The 21,874-nt window shown below is 46.0% G+C and overlaps 1 protein-coding gene across 2 annotated transcripts in view; it reads left to right on the top strand.

Annotated features, from left to right (window-relative positions):
* The window catches only part of HABP2 (hyaluronan binding protein 2), a 37,120-nt gene that overhangs the window by 9,606 nt on the left and 5,640 nt on the right, over nt 1-21,874 (top strand). For both annotated transcript variants that reach the window (XM_019556212.1, XM_019556211.1), the window contains exons 2-9: nt 7,325-7,364; nt 13,851-13,964; nt 15,545-15,652; nt 17,136-17,252; nt 17,570-17,689; nt 18,417-18,588; nt 19,005-19,099; nt 19,962-20,199. In XM_019556212.1, coding sequence (XP_019411757.1) covers nt 7,325-7,364; nt 13,851-13,964; nt 15,545-15,652; nt 17,136-17,252; nt 17,570-17,689; nt 18,417-18,588; nt 19,005-19,099; nt 19,962-20,199 — 1,004 coding nt within the window. The remainder of the gene's footprint in view (nt 1-7,324; nt 7,365-13,850; nt 13,965-15,544; nt 15,653-17,135; nt 17,253-17,569; nt 17,690-18,416; nt 18,589-19,004; nt 19,100-19,961; nt 20,200-21,874) is intronic.

The raw sequence follows: 21,874 nt of genomic DNA, 5'->3' as shown, positions 1-21,874 counted from the left end.
CGGACTCGATGATCTGCTCAGGTCCCTTCCGACCCTACTAACTATGAAACTATGAAACTATGTATCTCTGTTCTCCAAAATTAAAGGAACTGTAGTATTGGAAATCTCTTTTCCATGTAGACAGTGGTAGACCGCGATCATGCGGTCACTTCTTACCTTTTTCTTAGGTAAATAGAAGGTAATTCTCCAATCTCTCCTTGTATCATACATAGATTTCAGACTTCAGATCATTTTTCTGAACACTTTCCAATTTGTCAATACCCTTTGACAAAGGGTGTCCTGCATGCATAATTTGAGCTGTGTCCTGCATGTATAATTCCAGCGGTCTTGCTAATACTGGAGCCAGAGGGAACAACACTATTTGATATTTACTGGTTCATCCAAGAATTGCCTTTATTCTCTTAGCAACTGTGTCACACTGACTGATGTGCCCCCATAATTATTTGCCGCTGCACCAATTTTTGTGTCATCAGCAAATTTTATCAACAATGCTTTAGCATTTCTCCCAACTAGTTGAAAATGATAATTAATAGCATTGGGCCCAGAACCAATCCAAGCAGGGTTCCACTCAAAAAGGCCCTGTCTGGTAATAATTCTCCATTAACAATTACTGTTTGCAGTCTATCAGTTAGGCATCTAGTTTTTAATCCATTTGATATGGGTATTAGCTTTGAATACAGAGAATTCAGGGACTGAATCCAATAGCTTACTGAAGTCCGTTATGTCAACAAGGTCATCTTTGTCCACCAAAATTATGATCCATCTAAAAATAATAGCAATTTGGTTGACAAAATGCATCTTCCCTGAAACCATGGGCACGAATTACATTCCCATTTTTTAAATTGTTTACTTGTTGCATCCCATGCTGACTTCCTCCCATTCGGACTAGGAACAAAGTCAGGCTAACCGGCCAATAGTTTCCTGGATCATCCCATTTACCATTTTAAATATTGGCACAACATAGCCCTTTATTCAGCCTCTGGAACTTCCCCAGTGTTCAAGATAGCTTTTAATAACAACAGTAATGGTTCAGAGAGCCCTTCAGCCAATTCTTTTCCTTCTCTTGGGCGCACATTATCTGGCCCTTTGTCTTCCAGAGGGTTTAATTTTGATCATAGGCTGCAGAATGAGGTGGGCCACCCAGGCCGTGGCCCGACCAACTTTTAACATGTTAAGTTATATAACCCACAAATGCACAATTGTCATTCCGGTTAAAACTATAGCTTTTCCTTTTTTTTTTTTTAGCTGCACAGCTAGCTAAATGAACATGCTGAAAGTTGGCTGGGCCGTGGCCCGGGTGGCCCACCCCGTTCCGCGGCCTATGAATTTGATAACTATTTAAATGCATTGCAGATGGAATGGAAAAAAATACTCTGTCACTCTAAGACTGCGAATATGCCTTTCTGCTTTTTTTTTCCAAAGACAGCAGAAATATTTCTTGCACACTTGTGCCATCTCTGCATTATGATGAATAATTTCTCCCTCAGGGTCTGGTATCAGATCTATACCATTTGCAGGGTCTGGTATCAGATCTATTGCATTTGTTCTTGATATATTTAAGCATTTCTAATTAATTTATACCATTGCATCGGCTTTGGAGCTTTCAGCCTTTTTTCCCCCACTGTAACCTGGCAATGCAGATGCTTGCAGCCAGTCCTACTTTCCAGTTTCCCAGCATTCGTAGCACTACTTCCCATGACTTCTCCAAAGAAGGACCCCTGGAGTTCACTTTCTCACCCCCTGAGAGGGAGTGGTAGCAAATCAATGAGTGAATTTTCTGCACAGAAAGAATGGACAGCAAACGGCCAGGTGTTTACTGCCTGCTCCTGTACACAACAGGAGCCCTGGGAAAGTCAATACATCCTGTTTGCAGGGCATTTTGCCAGCTTTTGTTGGCCTACTCTTGGTATATGTTTTTGTCTTAAAACTACCAACCTTTCTACAAGTGCTTGTTTGCTGCAGGGATGCTTCCAAAACTCATCCCAGTGGTGCCCATCTCTCATCCAAACTCTCGCCCCCAGGTCCAACTGGAACCTGGAGGGAAATGAGCCCGCACTCACCAGCAGATTTAGAAAACCTCTCCTGAGCTGTGGGTTTACTATGCAATTTGGCCTCTTGGTGCATTGGTATTACTTGCTGTCCTATGGGCCCCTCTCCAGCCACCTTTTCATGAACATGCTGGGAATTAGGGTAGTTGCTTTATCCCCCCTAGCATGCATAGAAAGAATATATGATACAAACATAGCGCTCTCTCATATACACCTGTGAAGATGAGCTACTCCTGCGTAAGGGGCTTGGTACTCCCTAAAACCAGCACCCTTTGGTCATTTTACCCTTAAATAGGCAAAACGCTTAAGAGACCTTTGCCTTACAGCTCCCCACACAGCCACCTTGTTCCCCTCAGTCCTCCAGGCAGGAGCAAGGTTTCAATCTGTCCTAACGGCACTGAGATACTTCGGGAGATATCTCAGCTAAGCAAATAGATCAGTTAGTTCGGTGAGCCCCATTGCCTAATTCCAGCCTCGGGTACCACAACAGTGTCTTTCCTGCGCAACCATTTCTTCCCCTTTATTTTTGTGGCCGTCTCCAAACTCTTGGTTCCCCCCACCCCCAATGTCATGATGAGTCTTTTGCCCAACAGAAACCCTCCTCTGTGCATCAGCATTATTCATGCTTCCCCCCACAACCGTGAGAACAGTTTGCTTTGAAAACGAGCCCCAGTGACAAAGGCTTGGCTCCCATTGCAAGCAGCGGACCTTCAGTTGTGATGGGGCCACGCTACCAGGTTGGCAGCCCAATTGCCAACAGGGTGAGGCTCGCTCGGAGCTCCAATGGGGCTACATTACCAAACAGTGTCTGAACACAAGGTTGGGAGGAGTTTGGACTCCAGGCTCGGGTCCAATGCCTCTTATGCTAAATTGATCCTGGAACAGGCCCACTGATGTCTCCAGAATGACTCCAGGGCTGTCCCTAGGCCAGCTGACAACCAGCTGATTGCTGACCATGACCCTGGACAGCCTGGAGTCTTGAAGGGAAATGCAGAACTGGACCATTGGCTGTCTCCTTTATAACACCAGTTTCTCGGTTTCTTTTTCTCTTCCAATTATTTCTCGACTTTAATCATAGTAATGAACAGGCCTGCCCCTACGCCATAATCAGCGTCGCCCACTGCATAATGCTCTCAGGAGCACCGAAGAAGTTCCTGTGAGCTCAGAATCGATTCCATAAATCGGACATAAAAGATTTAAATCCACCCTTTCTCTGAGAAAAAGTTGACCGGTTTGTCATGGGTACACAAAACTCAGAGTCTGGACATGATTGCTGAATCCTGCTGTATTGCATGAGCCGAATCCTCCATTTTCTGGAGGTTAGAACATATCCAAAAAAAGGCCTAAAATGAAAACAGAAGACGTATCCTTCAGCTGCAGCGTCTAACCTTTCTGTTCCAAATCTAATTAATTAGCTAATGTGTATCAGTCCTTTGGAGAAACTGAAGCCTGGGAAAAAATCCTAACAATTATTACTCCTATTATGAAGGCCTGTCTAAATTTTTGCATTTCAGCCATTTTTTCCCCCCTAATCCTCACTTTAGCAAGTCAAGATAGAAGTGACTCCATACTCAGCAATATACCGCTAACAAGATAAAATGCCTCTTCCTGGTTTTTTGTAGGGCTTTTTTATTTTTATGAGACTGAAGTAATAAAATTTAAAATGAGGTCTCTCTGAATTTTTTTAGCTTCATCCTCAGTCTCTACAGACTCGGTAAGAACAAGTCACATATTCAGCACTTTTTTTTCTTTTTTTTCTTTTTTTCGCCTCTTGAGAACACAAAGTATCAGTGTCGAGCTGCGGAAACGATAATGTTTGGTGAAACAAACCCCAGAATATATTTTTTTTCCTTCTTTTGTTTGAATCCTGCTTCTGACTTGTTTTATTAGAGTTTGATTAAAGGGCAAGTGTCCCCTCTGCTGGCCATAAAATGTATAGCAACCCACGAGGTCTAAACACCTAAAACCGAAAAGTTCAGTCCTTTCCACTACATGTTGCTGTGAATCTTAAAAACTTGGCTCTCCTGTTGTTTCGCACATCACATAGCAACTCGAGGCACTGAAGAAAGGGCAAGATCAAGACCATGGCTGGGGGGGGGGAAGGAGCTGAGTTTTTTCTGTGCCCTCCAAAGCAAAGCTCTGCAGAAGATTTTGTACAAGCAAAAAATCTGGTTTGGGGCTTGTAACATGCCTTCAAGCCAGTGCAGTTTGGTGTATGATCAGACGTAATGAATAAATGGAGGAGAAGCACTGCAGATCTGAGAGGCGAGTTCTTCCCTCGGTTGCGTTAGTGCAGCCAGATCATTAGGGTTGCACTGGGGTAACTCAAAGGAAAATGCAGCCCGTGTGCTTTAGTATAAAAATAATATTTAATGCTTCCATTCGGACTCTAACAGGACTTTTCCTTAGAAAGCAGAGGATAACATTCCTGCAGCTCTCTGAAAATTAAGTTCGTAGCTGCATTGCAGGATAGGGAAAGGCCTCCCTTCAGGATTGGGCCCCGTTGACCGACATGCTCAAGAATGTAACAGAGCAGCTATTCCCTGAAGAAGTTATGGACTTACTCGGCTCACCTACGATGTAATGGAGTATGATACCCTTGCAGAGGGGAATTAGGTGGAGAGGAGTGTTATGTACACCAAGTATTCCCCTTCACTGCCTCCTTTTCTGCTTTGTTTAAGTCAGTAGCCTAAGTAGGGGGTAGAAGAGTGGTGCACTTCTGCCTGCCGCTGACGCTACCACCCCAGCTGCTGCCGCTGTCCTGGCCACTGCCCAGGGCACAAAGACTGCTTGTTATATATACCTCTGATATAAGATATGTTCAAGGGAGAGGATGGGTTGGATGGCTAGCACTTGTGGAGACATAGAAACAAAAGGCTCTGTGCTAGGTGCCATGGAGGAAAGGGCCACATGGCTTTCTCTTGATATAAATAACCTTCCTTACACATTGTGAGAGCATTTCCATTCTTCACGCAGAGAAGCAGAAGGCTGGAGTAGTGCAAAGGGTTTCACCAGGATTGTCTGTAAGCATTGACTGAAGACCCCCAAGTATGGGCTCCCACGCTTTGCTAAATAACGAAGGAACCAAACACATGCTTAAAAGGAAGCCTTGGCTTAGGTTTGGTGTGTTGGGGGTTTTTGCGGGGCGGGGAGAAGAAGGAGGGTTTGGATGAATCAGGGCATCGAAGCTGACCAGGTCCCCTGATTCAAGATGCCAGATAGACAGGGAATGATGGGAATAGGCAAGGACAGAAAATATGTGGAAAAAAACAAACACACCTGCAACAAATGAGGAAAGAGGAATGTGTTGCTTTTTAGAGACTGCCTATTCCAACAAGTCTGGCTTGTTTTATGTCTTTTGCCAGAAACCAAATAGTTCTGGTTTCTGATGTAGACTCGTCTTCCACTCCAGTTTTGAACTCATTGCAGAAAGGCTTATTCTTCTTGTTTATACAGTCCCCTTCGTGTCTGGGCTGAAGCAAGGAATCTGGTACCGTCTGTACCCGAACCCAGGGAATATCTACCGGGTGCCATGTGCTTACGGCATTGTTGTTGACGGTCGTCATCATGGTCAGTCATTTGAAGGAACTGGGTGACTGTGCATCATCCCAGGGTTTAGAAGTGTGCTCATATAGCAGCTTATTTCATTGCAGCTGCACCGGGGGCCTTTGTTCTCTTCCCTTTGCTAAGGTCTGTTCATTTCTCATTGAAGTCAGTGAGATGTGTAGAGCTGTAGACCCTCTTCCCTCTGCTACAAACACAAAGGGACACAAACACGCCCAAAGTGAAGTATCTTGTTTTTCAAGCTAGTCATCACATGGTGTTTTCTGCATCATTTGAGCAATTCATTAAACATCAGTGTCTTATAGATCTGTAAGATGCTATAAAGCAATCTAGAAATTCACCTGTATGCTAGGGAGTGGGTGTTTGTTTTGTACTGTTTGTACTCCTCATAGTATATCATTTTATAATGAGATTGGGGAGGGGGGGGTATGTGTTACCCAATTGCAGCTTAAGAGCTGCAGGGTTGAGCCCTGCTTTGCACCCAGGCCAAAGGCTGTGCTGTCAACCCAGCTGTAACTGGACACTTAATCAATCAGGTTGAGGATTAAAGGAGAGATGTTAGCTCCCTCTCTTATATGCCATTGGCTACAGATTTTGACATGCGTTAACCACAGTAGCCCAGTTGATGTATCTTGAGCCTTGTTGATATATCTGCACAATGACATACAGTAAACCAGGCTTAAAACCACAAAACAAAGCAAAAAAACCTCAAATCAACCCATGAATGCTAGCGTGAATACACAAGCTAATTGCTTCGGGTGTGTTTACATCCCTCAGCGGTAGTAAGGCAGGAAGTGCAGCCATTCATCTTGATGTGCGCTTTCATCGTGTCTACAATATCGTACCTACAGGACAAGTGTGGACATCTTAACACAACTTGGTAGTCATTCTTAGTGTCTTATTGCTAGGGATGTGGGCAGCAGGTAGGATTCAGTGAGACTGTTTTAAAGACAAACCTTTGCTGACAACTCAAACTCTCCCAGAGCTGGCAAGGCTTAGCCTCACTTTTTTCCTCTGATACTTCCACAGCCAGGCCCTGACTGATGTCCAAACAGGAAAGGCTGGGGCTGTGCAGGAGAAGTCATAAGGGGTGGGATTTCCACTGAGGAAGTCCTGGAAATCCTCTGCAGAGCCATAGCATTGTTGTGAGTCTCCCCGGCCAGCTATTTGGATCCTGATGATTTGAATTTGCTTGCTCTTCAAGGAGCTGAGCTGTCACCTATTTGAGTTAACAGGAATCTTTGCCCTGACTTCAAAGGGTGCTGGATCAAGTCCCAGAGAAACATGTAAAGTTTTGGGAGTGCTTACCTGGACTCGTCCCAGAGGGCTGAGTGCCACTGCAGTTCCAAAAACATGTACTTAAACAAATGATTTGGTCACTTCGAAGGGAGACACACAGAGTTTGAACCATTCAGAGTGGGTTTCCAAAAGGGTTCAGGGCCTGTGCCTGGGCCGGGATTTTCAGAAAAGCTCAATTCTCATGTAAACATGTGCTGTTGAAAACTGTGGGTTGTTGAGCCCTCAGGATAGATGAGGAGCCACACATTTTGTGTAGGTGCCGACATGGGAGGCAAGCCTGCTAGAAGAGCTTGCAGCTTCATCCATTACAAGTCCTGGGGACATAAAGCTCACTGGAAACACATTGTAACTGAGCTTCTTCATTGGCTTTGTATTCAGATACTTACAAAGTACCTTTTTTTTGTCTCATGCAGTTTTCCAGCCTCTTCCCCTTGTTGGATGAGTTGCAGACTGGTAAGTGGGTTTGATTTTTTCCCCATTAAATAATCCACATATACGCCACTGAGACTAGGGATTTGACTCACCAACATCCTCCCAGGTGTCCCCTTCAGACTCTGCTGATGTTGGTGTAATTGCTCACATGCTTGGAGCTAGGTGTGTCCTTAAGTAACTGCATGAGTTGTCACTATGCTTGCACTGTGCACCACTGTCTTCTGCTTGAAATGTGCTTGAAGAGTCATTTACACCCCACCCTTACGGGGGGAAAGGAGCTGAGGAGAACAGATACAGGGTTTGGTCCTATTCTCCGTGTTAGATAGATAACAGCCGGCTGCCAAAGAGACAGATGAAGAGGTGGGCTGGTGGACAGATGGAGGAAATCTCTGGTTCCAGTCTCCTCTTTCCTCTCCCCAAAACTCAGCAAGAACGACTGCAGTAATGATGAGGGATCCTTTGGTGTTAACATTGTCATGACCTATGTTTAGGAAACATCCTTCCTCAACATGCATAGTGCGCAGGCCAGTTCCTTGGTCAACACACCAAGAGAGTATATGGGTCTTTGTTCTTAAAATTAACGTTGACTGGGCACATCTGCACAAGACATTTACTGTGCATTTGCCTAATTAGCTCTGCAGTAAATGTCTCACCATCTACATGTGCAGTGCTTTTAGGACAGAGTAAACTAATTAACCCTGCCGTAAGTTAGCACTTGTAAATACAAGTCCTAGCCTATGGTGGAGTTTTTTACTCCAGAGCAATGCACATGTAGGCACTGATGGAGCTGATTAGGGCATGAGGGTGCTTCAATGTGAGGGATGCTTGCTGGCTAGCTCCGTAGTGACATACCCTTGTACCCAGCACGTTGAGCTGGGTCGGCGCAGCCCCAGGCTGGGAGGCTGACCTGCAGAGCCCCCTGTCAGCCAGGACTGCTCCAACCCAGCTCAGTGTACTGCAGTCCCAGGAGCATGTCCAAACACAGCACCTTGAAGTAATAAACTCTGGTGCAATATGTGCCGGAGTTTATTACTGTGCACTAATTGAATGTGTAGATGCACCCACCCAGATATGCCCTGACACAGTTGTGTTATTGCTAATCACTAATAATAAAGAAAATTATTTAATAAATTTTCTTGCGAACAGATGGCACCTTTCTCCAATTTATTCATTGGTCAGTGATATCTGGGTTAATTTCATTGGCTCTCGTTGCTGACAACCCAAATCTGGAAGTCCAGCAGTGTAACCAAGTACACTTGGTCGTATGAATCAGGTGGTGTAGCCTCAAGTCCCTTACTGGTTGAACGGAGCTCTTCTCATGAGATTTCCACTGTGAGGGTGCCAAGGACACAAATGCCGCAATTAGTTTCATGAGAGCATTTGAGCCCCAAATTTGGCATTTGTGAGCATAGTGGCATGGATCTTATGACTACAGCATACAATCCCTTTGGCCAACACTTGCCTTGACTAGTACCCTGCGAAAACCAATTGACTTCACCAGTTTTGTACAATGTGCAAATCAGAAGCCATCTTAGATGACCACAGATAGCTTTCCACCTAATTTTTGGATCCATGTATAACATAATCTTGCCCACAAAAGATTTGATGCACTCCTGCTATAATCTAGAGAGGAAAGAGTCACCTGGCACAAAGTTTGGGGTGAAGACCTTACAGCCTACAAATAATAACAATGATACTTGAGTCTAGTGGCATCGGTGCTTGAGAGGACCAGGGCACCACGATCGCATCTACACAAGATGCTGACTGCACAGCGGCTCATTACTACTGTGCAGTAGTGTTGCGTGGCACGAAGCAAGATGCAACGCTACTGTGCAGTAGTAATGAGCTGCTGAGCAGTCAGCATCACCAAAAAGCCATTCGGGGACGCTACTGCACATAACGCCGGTTACTGTACAGTCATTTAGTATTTGTGTGTGTAAGTACTAAATGGCTGTGCAGTCACAACTGCACAGTCAGCCTCTTGTGTCGACATGGCCCATAACTCCTAGCTCATACCAATCTGTGTCACAAGACCATAAATGCCTGGGGTGAAGAGATAAGCAGGCTATGGTAAAACAAATGGTCCAAAATGTTAACAAACCATAACATTGTCAATGGAAACTAGCAGCAATAGCTGAACTGGGCAGAGCAGAATAAAGGCTTTGAGTGTTACTTTGAGAATGAACTATGTGGTGCTACAGGACACTTCTGGCTTTCCCATACTAATGCCTCTGTTTGGAAATAGCCTTTGCGTTGGTTAGAAACTGTAAAAATCAGGAAACTCTCTATCTTGTTCACACCTGCCACAGCATATGGTCAAAATTATGCAAATACTTATTAAGTGTTAATTCTTTCCATCATGAATCAGCATTATTTCCAGTGAGACTATTCACAGGAGTCAGAACGGACACGTGCATCAGTCCTATTAGCAAGAACTTCCCATCAAGAAGGCTTCTAGCTTAAACTGAAGTTTGGACCCAAACCAAACCATGTAGGAGTTACTTAGAAATGTTACTAGGATGGGCAGGTTATTCTTATAACTTGTTTTGCGGTGGCTTTTCAGAGAATAAGTTCTTTCTAGCCTGGCCCAGGTGTAAAAGGGTCAAAACACCTTGTATGAAATCTATGTCCTACAGAAGTCAGTGGGAGTTTGTCCACTGAGTAAAATGGGGCAGCACAAGAAAGCAGGCTTTCTCTGCTGTTTTCACATGTGCTGGAAATGGGAAATCCCAGAAACCATTCAAGAAAGCCTGTTCTGATTTGAATTGTGACTTAAGATAAAAGTCTCTAGAGGCTGAAGAGCTCGAATAAACTTTGGATAAGTCTGTGGTTATCTTGGTGGGGATTTGTGATACATTTTAGCTGTGCCTGTCACTCATCTTGGCATCTCCAGCCCAGGAGAATTGCAGTTCAGGTGAACCAGATGACATCCCAGTGCATCATACTCCCACTGGGAACATTTGCCATGCCTCGATCCAGGTAAAGTGCAGAAAATAGTGACTGCCAGCGTCAGGACAGCTCTTCTCTTCGTAATAGGGTTCACACAAGCTAATGAACAAGAGGATATTGATCAGAAATCCGTTATTTGATTGATGGGTCTCGGCAATGCAAAACCCAGCAGATGAAAGCTTGAACAGTTTAAAAGATCACCCAAACCTCAAAGCTGATTTGAAGCTTTAAAAGTCAATCTCTGCCTATCAATTATGGGGAGGCTTTTTTGTACTACACAGAGGAAAGTTATTCTTTGAAAATTTGCATGGAGGATGTCTAATTTAATTTCATGTAATAGTCACATTTCAGTGACAAATGTCAGATCATTGCTTTTTTTAAAACATGTTCAGGTTTTCCAGCACTTACAAAGAACGAACACTGATTCAGTAATATGTTTAAATCAACCGGTGTATCAGACTTTGTGCGTTAATTATGTGCTCAGATAGAAAAAATTGTTGCTTTTGCTTTACTAAACCTATGGCTTGTTATGAATAATTTAAAAAGTGGAATGGGAACACTTCTCAAAGCAGAGATGCAGAAGCCAAATAGTTATTTAGTGTTGAGGCAACGAGAAAGAGGAAGACAAGTTTTAGTTTGATGCACGATGTCATTCCTTCAAGTGGGTTTTTCTTTTATTTTGCTCCCTCCGCACCAGTGGTGAGCAAAGCATTGGGTAGATGAGCAGCAGAAAAATACAGATCTAGAGGACGTGACCTTGGCTTCATGACCGAGGGAGAAGAACTTGTGGGGCGGCTGCGGGACCGAGAGATCAGTGATCCAGATTCGGTTTCCGGCTCTGCTGCAAATCTTCTTTTGTGATCTTGAGCAGGTCTTTTCAAACTTTTCCAGGTGCTCGATGCTCAGACGGGGCCAGATTTTCAGAGGGTTTATCGAGTCTTTATAAAGTTTGTGTAGATGCACCCTAAGTGTAAAGCAGGATCCCTTTGCTCTACCTCAACGGGATCCTGGTGGTTCACGGAAAGGTTCAGGGTGCCCAGAGGCTTCACTGTGCAAAGAGGGGCTGAGTCTTTCTGAAAATAGTGGCTTCATTGGGAGGTGCCTGGTGTGGAAGCTGGTAGTGACACTCAGAGGGAGGAGAGGAAAGGAGGACTTCAGGGATGTTTATGAGGGGCTTAGGTGGCCAGTCCCCAAGGTACGTACCAAACTCTCTGTCCTCATTTCACCCCTTAAAAGTTGAAAGGGCTTTGTATTTAGGGTATATTTATGGAGAGTGTATACTGGGTCCAGTCCCTATGACTGCCTATATGACTGACATGCTCCAGGGTTGGGGGAGGAGCTTTCAATTGAAGTGTTTCCTGGATAGCGGCTCTAATTAAAACAGTTCTCTGTCATGTGTATTACGTCTCCGTGCTTTTGAAAAGGCCCGCGGGATGCTTTAGCTAAACCTCATTGGACAAGCTTTAGATGAAGTGCCCCAGAGGCCCTTTTCAAATGCTCAGGGGCTTAATACACGTGACGGCGAGGCGATGTTGGCGCGTTCCAATTAGAAGACAGAGCTGACGATGAATTGAGTCTGCTCCGACACACTGTTATTAGAAGGTGAAAGAGCACACCTATAGGCCACCCGATGCGTTAATAAATAATCATTTGTTAATATTTATACAGAAATAAATTAGATGATGATGTCATCTTTTACGAGCACGTTTTAAAAAATGCAATCGTTGATGTTGAAACACTTGACCTCTTTTAGCCTAGTTATAGTTACTAGGTCCACAAGTCTACAGGATGCTTGCAAGGCCTCTCTGGTGCTGTGCATGTTTGTAACCTCCCGCAACCCTCTGCTAATCACTCGATTAACCCTTCACAGGCTTTCCGTAAATGCACCCTTCCAACAAAGCACGCGGTAGATCCTGGCCGTGCCAGTCCCCAGAGCAGCCATTGGGAGGTGCTCAGGAACAGAGGCCCCCCGCCACAGAAAGGCACTTAATAAAGGGGTGGGGGAGAATCTGCCTCCAGCCAAAGCTTTCCTCATGCACAATGTCAGCGCGCAGGCTGAGCCCCAGGCAAGCGTTCGTTTTGTTTTCCCTTTGCAACTCGATCGTGTTCAACTTTATTAGTGCGCTGAAGACAATGGCCTTATCTTCCAGCGAGATCCTTGTATTCCTCAGCCCGACACACGCTCTGTCAGTACTTTCATATTGTGAGACTCAGCTCCGGGAAATAATGAGCCAGAAAAAGAAGCCTTGTCTTGACATAACAATAAATGAGGTGAAACTTTTTCTTTTTTTTTGGGCGAGAAACTGGGATTGGTGCATAGGAAAAAAGAAGGGAAAAGAGATGGTTCTATTTTAATATGAAATATAAAACATCCATTGTACAAGAGTGGAGGGTTTTTCTTCTTTTTTTTCCCCCAGCAGCAAAGAAGGAATAAAGATAAAGGCTACAAGTGAATGAATGAGGAGAGAAAACTAAGATAATGCTGTCGATAATCAGTTCAAGGCAGAGCATTATCTGTAAGGCCATTGGCCCGGCCCTAGGGGGAAGCTTTGTAACTCTTCTCTATATGCATTTTAGCTCTGCTCATTACCATAACTTCTCTTTGAAACCCATCTCAGTGTCTTTCACTGGCTGGAGTGACACCTGCCGGAGAGTACAGGCTGCCCAAATAAATCAGTGCTAGGGATGCTGATGCCGGTCAAATCCTTGGTCCCATCACTGTGTGACTGCTCTCAAGGCAGTTACCTGGAGAACATGGCTACTAGCAACAGCATAATGTTCATTCTTATGCTGGAAACTCACTGCTGAGATCAAAGCCTGGAAAACTCTTTAAATCAAGGGCTGAATTCTTTATTTATTTTTTTGCATGTTTGTATAGGACATGGACTCCTGTCTATGAGGTTTCTAAAAATTACACGCAACAGAGATGATAATAGTGAAGCAAGGAGAGTCTTAGATTTGCACCCATTGTTCCCTCAAGAAGCAGCCCCTTCTTTCTCACTACCATATCAGTTTGGAATAGTATCATTTTGATTTCCACTAGTGTTTAAACAGAGATTGAGGCTGTGTTATCTGAGATTTTTACTCTCATGGTAAGAGACAGTCCCTGCTTTGATGGAGCCAAGAAAAGGGAGCCTGTAAGGCTGTTTGGCGATTTCGTGATGCGGACACCTGCTCAATGTCACACCCCGGTGATGATCTGAGGTGGTTTCCGGTTCTAGCGGGTCAGGAAACCCGCAGGACTGACCGATGCTGGATGATCCTGATTCCCTCCCGCCCTCTCCAGCCCAGCAGCAGAAGTGACATTGCCAAAATGTTGCAACGGCTGGGCCTGCCCACCTGCTCCCTGTCTTGAGAGAGCCAGGCTTGCTCACTGATGGTTGTAGCCCTTACAGAGTTAGCAAGGAAGAGCCGCCATGTGTGCTCGTAAAGCAGAGGGCTGTCGGATCCGTGTCTGCGACACCGCCATGTGCAGAAAAGCGCCAACTCCGAGGAGTGGATTTATTTTTTTTAAACAATGCCAGCTTTAATGCCCTTTCGGTTCTCTCCCCTCTCCAGACACGACCGATTACTACGAATACTACGATGAGTATAGCGAGCTACAAGACATCATCCGCACCCTCCTCCCGCACTGGAGTCCTGACTGGGTCTACAGCTACTTGAACCACCCCGGTATGAAGGTGGGCTGGGACCACCCAACTGATAACTGTTTTGGGGGAAAGGGATTAAAACCCCAATGTGACAGCTTCACTCCAGATGTGAAGATCTTCCTCCTGTTGTTCCCCACCTTGCTATACCTGCCAGTGTCCTATCCCGATTAGCGAGGCGGGACGGTCTGCAATGTTCTCACCGTTGTATTTCTTGGGGAAGGAGCCCGTGTTTTCTCTCTGGGTTTCACAGAATAGACTCCAATTCTGCAGAACATTTCTGATGGCTGCTACAAAAAAGCACGGGGGTATTTTTTCTCTACGTGCTGTAAGATACACTAGGTGCTTTTGTGCCATGCACGTTCTGCATCGATGCGTGGCGCCCAGAGCTCGCACAGATACACAGTTGAATGGCAGGGAAATACCGTGGATCAGATCTTGGGCATCACCGGTTATACAAAAGGTTGACTGAGGCTGCAGGGTGTTCCCCTGGTATAGAGGGAATTTGGGTGATGTGGTTTCGCCTGCCTTGTGCCTTGCCTATGTTGCCTCTGGCAGAGAAAGGCATAGCTTGAGCAACCCACGCAAAAGTGACCCCGTGCTGGCTGATGGCTCCTTCGCAGTAATAACCATCAGATATAGCTTACGGAAGCACTGAGGCCAAGGCCACAACTCTGGGCTATACCCAGGGCCTAACCAGTTCCCAGCTCTCCCTAGATTCAGGGACAGAAAGGTGGCTTCTCGCCTCCTTTGCTCCTCGGCCTTCTGGCACGCTGCATGCAGGCCTGGCACATACCTGCATCTCACCTTTTATGCCTTGCAGTTTAAGTAAGAATGGGTTGATACCGGGTCCCAGTCCTGGTGGGGATTTCTAGGAGCTACTTGCCATGGTGGAACTGATGATGAGCGTTAAGACTAGCCGAGCTCTGCAGGAGACTAACTGCTAGGTTGCTCGTGGAAGAAGCGGGGCAAAACCCCAAATCCAAACACCTCCCCGCTTCAGGGGGGTCCTTGATCTCTGGGCCCATCTCTTGGCCATCTCTGTTGCTGAAACATCTGACCTGGTAGCCCTTAGCCAGGCAATCTCCCCACTGCTTCCTCATTGATTAGCGTGGCAATATTGCCCAAGCAAGTTGGAACCAACGCAGCAGGGGAAAAAACAGCATATCTGGGCTAAAAACAAGCGGCACTGGGGTGGCTGGATCTGAAGAAGCAAGGCCTTGGGATGGGAGGGGGGAAAGGGGGGGTTGTAACAACTCCTGTCTTTATGCGTGGGCACAAGGGGAGACGTGTGACACACTCCCCTGTAGGTTGCACAAGCACTGCGGAGCCTGGCACTGTTAGGTACACTGCTGTGCTTAGAGGATGACCCTGGAAGAGGCCACCTCTCCAGTGCAGAGCAGGGTCATATTCTGGGGGAAAATTCACCCGAGCTGGCGTCACAGGCATGTCAGGAAAACATGGTCCAGAAGCTGTCATCTAAATCCATGAGCAGGATGAGGCAATGTCGAGCTACAACCCTCAGGAGAACTCAGTATAAGAACGTGTAACTATTAAGGGGATGGAGAAGTTGTAAAGAAACAGCTTTTGTCTTTGCCCTGGTAGATCCCTGCTCATCCAACCCTTGCAAAAATAACGGGGTGTGTGAAAGGCACCAAGATAACTACACATGCACCTGCCCCAAGCCATATACCGGGACGACATGTAATGCAGGTAAGTGCTTTTTTCCTAGTGTTGTTGCTGTTCTGTACACAGCACTGTCAATGTGCATGGTGCGTCACACAACGTGTTGCTTACTGCAGTCCAGGGTAGGGTATTCCAGTACAGCCACATAAACTGCCCTGCAATTTTACACTCCAACCCCATGTGTAGGCCTTTAGAGCAAGGCCTCCAGGGAAGAAAACAATGGAGGGGTACACAACAAGGTCAGCCCTATGGAGGTGCTCTGGGTCTCTCTGGCCATGTACTTCCTCTGCCTTTGTGTGTTCATCTGATGGGTTGGCATGTTGAACTCCTTCTAGATCTTCCCTTTGCTTTTGGCTCCCCACAACTGGACTTGTACACTTTAAACTTCCTTGGCCTGAGCAAGATCCAGCCCTGCCTTTTCCTGGACACTGCTGGCAAGGATTATGTGCCTGTTCTCCCCTGAGGGACCTCACAATCCAGCTACTTTGATGTCCCCATCTTTTCTGACTCCCCTGTGACATCCCAGAAGCAGGGGCATCTCCTTTCCCAGAGCTTCAACCCTATAGGCATTGCGGGGTTACTCTTTGCTTCTGTGAATGTATGCGATAGCCATAGCATGAAACACTCCAGCTTCCTGGAGGTTTCTGCCATAGCTATTCTTTATGTAGACCAGGTAGAAACACCATTCCCCACTTCCTTCCCCACCACAGTTGAGTTTTTGTTGGGAAGATGGCTGAAGTCCTCTAGGATTGTCTCTGCTGAATTATAGCCTCTCTGTCTCCTGAAACCAACTCATTTTAACCTTGGCCAGTCCTACACCCAACAAATTCCTCCCTTGGGACAGAATTATGGTGCCTTTATTCCCCCGAGCCCCCCTGGCCCTTGCTGTGATCTCCTTCCCTTCTGTTCTCCTCCTTTTGGGGGATTTTCAATTCTCTCCTTGCAACATTTGTTCTAACTTGAGTTTGTGTCATGACCCCTTTTCTTAGTGTTTCTGTTGTGTTGCCCGCACAGTCCTACTCAGCTGTCAGCAAGTTGGCTTGCCCAGCTTAGGTATGCAGGTGCTGGTTTTTTGTCTCCTTAGCAAGAAAACAGTGCGGACCACCTTAGGTGGATAAGCACGCAGAGAGCACAGTGTGCCAAACTTCATTAGCATGTTGTACGTAGGGGGATTCTCCAAATCGTCCCATTGAGAATCAAGTAAGTGGCGGTGCCTCTTCTATTTTTTTCTGTGTGTGCATGTTGAGGTACACGCCAAAGTGTGATCTTTTGTGGAAGAGTGTGGACAAATTCCTGGAGGAATCCCATGTTTGTGAAACTCTCAGAGGTTAAAGGTTAAAATTTCTGTTTGGGTTCTTCCATCGCCATAGCCAAAAGTGGCATTAGAAAGTCCATGGGAAGCTTGTCTCTCTGTGGCATCCATAGGATTCGGCTCCCGCGTGACACACACACACACACGCATGCATGTCTGAAGATTAACTCAAGTTTCTGTCTTATCTGACCACTACAGTGCTGAACACGTGCCAACAACACAACTGTTACAGAGGAGACTGCCTTGTCACGCTAACTCCACCTTATTTTCGGTGCAGTTGTAGCCATCCCTACAAGGCACCCGACTGCCGCAGAAGTGAGAAAAGTTTCTCTTCATTTGCATGAGCCATAGCGGGGCCTGGGGACTACACTGCATGCTCAGCCCTGACAGGTGGCCTCTCCACCCAGTGGCCGACTGGAAGCCAGTGGGATCCCTTGGGAAGCGGAGTCTCCTACCACTCCCAGCCTAGGTCAAGGTCTTCCTTTGGTGTCTAAGGGTCTGATTGGTCTGATATGCTATCCCTGCTTGCAAAAATGATGATGGGCCATGTTCAAAACCTTCAAACATTCGTACAGGTGGCCAACTCCTAGCAGACTAACAGTGGGGTTTTTTGTGTTTTGAATCATTCACAGCATTGTCACAATGCACCCCAAACCCATGTCAAAATGGAGGCACCTGTGTACGGCACAGGACAAGATCAAAATCTTCTTGCCGATGTGTCAAGCCCTTCAGAGGGAGATTCTGTGAAATAGGTATGGAAGCACTTGGCTCTCCCTCCTTTGAGGGGAAGGGTGATTCTCCACCTATAGCTTTCCAAAGCAAGGCCCAATCCTACACGAGATCCCCTAACCAGTTCCTACACAGGGGCCCGAGTATGTAGCTGGAGTACTCACATGCTCAGGGTGGGTTTCAGTGCAAGAAGCTGGTGTATGCAGTCACAAAGGATCCTCCCTGAGGTTGGGTGGTGCTGGCAATGCATAGGAGATGCACGCGAGTACACGTGCACCCCCTGGAAGCACCAGCCACAAAACTAGAAGTGCCAGCAGAAGTGCACTTCCAGTGCCCCCTCCCCACTGTCGGACCCTCCCCCAGTTGGCAATCAGCCACTGGAGGACCCCCGCCCCCCCCCCCCGATCAGCGATCTGGTGCCCCCCCACAACTTGGGAGGCAGCAGTCACCTATGTTGGGTGGTCCTGCCAAAGGGCTCCCTAGGCTGATGCTACCTAAACATTGCTTCAGCAATCTCCCAGGTGTAGAAGAAAGCGAGTGAGTGGGAGTGCATGGGCTCACACTTGGAAGGGAAGGGAGGGTGGAAAATGCAATCTCTTGCTGTGCACACAGTAGGGGTCTGTATAAACCTCAGGCCACCCGTGCACAGCCAGTCTTTTTAATGAGCACTCAACATGGCCAGTTTCACTCTTTCGTTAGCTTTCAGCCCTTACTTCCAGACTGTTTCATATCGGGATCCTCTTTCCATAGGACCGGATGATTGTTATGAACAGGACGGCTACCAATACAGAGGGAAAGTTAATCAGCTGAGAAATGGGAAGATATGTCTTCATTGGACTTCTCACCTTCTCTTGGGTGACAGGTTCAATGCATTTATGGAGAATGCTGACAGTTATGGCATTGGTGACCATAACTTCTGCAGGTAATCTCCTAATCTACTGCTATGTGCACAGAGGTCTCTCTCAATGAATGTAAAGAAGTCATGCCAAAGGATGCCGCTCAAGTGATTTGGGGGGAGGGAAATTCCCAGGCAATATAAACCTACTCTCTGCTAAGACCGTTCTGTAGACATCCCTCTAACAGGTCATCTTGGACTAGCAGGTGTACAAAACTGGTCAATGGTCATCCCCAAGGGCTGGAAAGGTGGCAGGAAGACACTTTATTCAATCTGCCCAGGGATGTTGCTTGTTAAAAATGAAGTAAGTTTTCTGGAACCGTAAACCTTTAGTCAGTCTTTTTAGCCATGCTGTTGTGCACCTTTTAGTTTTCAACTATTAGACCAACCTCTTGAAGCCTTCCCAACTCTGATTAGAGGATGTTGGAAACTGTTCCCTTCAGGAATCCAGACGGTGATGAAAAACCCTGGTGCTTTGTCCAATCCGAGAACAAACTGAAGTGGGATTTCTGTGACATTTCACTCTGCTCAGAAACAGGTAGAGCAAAGAATGTCACTATATGTGCACCCAGCCCAGACGAGTAGGTAGTACTATGAAGTGTGTCAAAGGTGTGACTGGGACATGGGCAGTCGAGGCTTGATCCCAGAGAGCCACAGCCCAGGGAATCAGGAACAGACAAGGGCAGGAAGCAAGGGTCCCAGGCAGAGTCAGGAGATCAGGACGGCAAGGTCTATAAGGGACCTGCACATACATGGCCATCCTGATTATAACCAGAAGCTAGGGGAGGTCATGCAGGGATCCAGACTGGAGTCACTAGTATGGGGAGGTGGAGCTGGCAACTGTAGCTGTACGGGAATGGGATGCGGGCAATCGCCAAGCTCAGCTGTGACCCCGGAGCTGGCCGGTGGAAGGCAGAGGTCTGGGTTGGAGTCAGGAGCCTCTCCATGCAGGCAACTGGGGTCATCTGTTAGCACAGTTAGGCCAGGGATAGCACAGGGAAATTTAGCCTGCTTGCTGCCCTGACTCCTGCCAGTCACTTGCTTTTAGGAGGCAAGCCAGAAAACTGCAGTGCCACTAACAAAATATTTTTAAAAACCCCTTCTATAAGGTCTGTCCATGAACCTATGGCTGATATAGTGCCTTGCCTGCACATTGCGCAGAGAAGGCAACCAAATGAACTGTATCTGAGATGCTTACTGCCCAGGGCAAAAGATGACAGCCTTGTCTAACCTGGAGTGATGGGTTATTGGCAACTTAATGGAGCCATTTTGCACTGGCACATCCCCCATTTCCATTCCCAGTCCAGCAACTGTGCCAGATGTTCAAAACCCAGCATCATAGCCATTCCTGTGATAACCAATATAGACCATCCATTACCTATCTCCCCCCTGTGCTGCAGAAGAGGATCCAATGACAACAGTCAACCCTACCGAGCCACCTAGAAGATGTGGACACCCAGGGACTGTGAGATCGTTCAAGAGGATCTATGGTGGGTCCAAGTCTACTCCTGGCAAACATCCCTGGATGGCATCTCTACAGAGGAAGTATTCATTGAGCGCCTTTGAGCCTAAGGGACACTTCTGTGGAGGGGTTCTCATTGAGCCATGCTGGGTCCTCACAGCAGGACACTGTGTTCAGTAAGTGCCTATCCCAGGCCCAGTTAAGTAGCTGGGAATAGATTTTAAAAAAAATCAAAGAACAGTGATTAGTGACAGTCCAGGTATTTTGGCCAAAATACCGTATTTGCTCGCATACAACACACCCTGGTATATGATATACATCTTGTTTTTGAATGGCAGAATGAAAGGAAAAAGATCTGAGTAACTGCGTACCCGCCGCTGGGGAACCTGATGTGCTCTCTGCACTGCTCCTTGTGGGCCACTCATCCTCTTCTCCCCCCCGAACCCCCCAGGGTCTTACAAAGCAGAATATTACCATATTTTGTTACTCATGATATGCCCTCCAATTTCCAGCAGCTTGGGGCTTTTTTTGAAGGAAAAGGTCCACGTTGTACACAACAGAATATGGTCTACTAAAGTTAGTGGGATTTGATTTCAGCTGACAATGTTAAAATCCATCATTTTCCAGTTTCCAATAGGATCTTTTTCATGGGTTACTTTCCATTCTTTGAACATGAACATGCTGGTTGGTTCAGTTTTTAATCCCATTTCTGAAATGCAAATAGTTGCACTTCCTGAAAGACAGAAATTCTGTTTCCTGAACAGCACTGATAGCATCATAGAAATATTGAGCCAGCTCCTCACTTGGCATAAAGCAGCACTAACTTCAGTGGAGAGACATGATTTTTGCCTCAGCTGAAGATCTGGCCCATAATATCTAACGATTTCTGCAGGGTTTATTCTGAGGGTTTTCAGAGAATGCAAAATGAAGGGGTACAGGCATCTTCATAAAGTAATCGCAAATTTAGGTAAAGTCACCTGTGAAATCATTTTGTCCGCTTCCCTCCTAGTGTACCTTGGCTCTCACAACTCCTTAAAAGAAATCTGGTTGCCTTTGACACCTTTGTTGCATATATTCAAACATGATTTGATTTTAACTCCTGATCAAACACAGGCTAAGTGTAAAGAAGGCTATACCATGTATTCAGCACCTTTTAGACGGGACTGTACGTGAAGGAGAGAAGGGAAAAAACAGTATATATGTCTACATTGGTAAATTCCATATCTGGATCCAATACATGAGTTAAAATTCTTCTAAAATTGGATTAAATTTAGGAGGATTCTGATTCTGTATGCTTTGTCCTTCTTTTTTGCGCAGCCGAGTGGATATTTTTATTAAAACCAGATGCTAGAGACCAGCTAAGTGCAAGATGTTAAGGGACGCTATAAGGATGTACTGGGAGCTCTTGAAGCAAGGTGTTACCTGTACAGTTCTCTCCTTCCTCTTCCCACATGTAGTCAGCTTGCAGGAAGTAGTTCATTTTTGGAGGCATTTGTCTGTATCATGCACTAGAATTGACTTGAACCTTAATAAGTAACTTAATAAGAGTGTCTTTCTCCGTCAATTTTCAATGGCTGCTAAAGGGAGACCGTAAAGGTTTTGTTGTGTCTGAAAGAAAGGGATTTCAGAAGAGCCAAGAAAATGCCAAGGACTCCAGAGTGGTGCATGGCACGAGCCAGAGAGACTTGAGAGCCATAGAAGAACTCGTTAGGTTGTCTAAGTAGCAGTTAGCTTTCAATAACATGTATTAGATTTATTTTTCTTGCAAGTTCATGCCTGCTGGGTGCAAGAAATCTTGGAATCCTACTAAATTACCAAATGCCATTCCGGTGTGGATGGCGAGGATAACAG

The sequence above is a fragment of the Crocodylus porosus genome, unplaced genomic scaffold, assembly GCF_001723895.1.
Source record: "Crocodylus porosus isolate Cpor-Errol unplaced genomic scaffold, CroPor_comp1, whole genome shotgun sequence".
NCBI classification, from domain to species: Eukaryota; Metazoa; Chordata; order Crocodylia; family Crocodylidae; genus Crocodylus; species Crocodylus porosus.
This window is presented reverse-complemented; position numbering and strand designations above follow the sequence as displayed.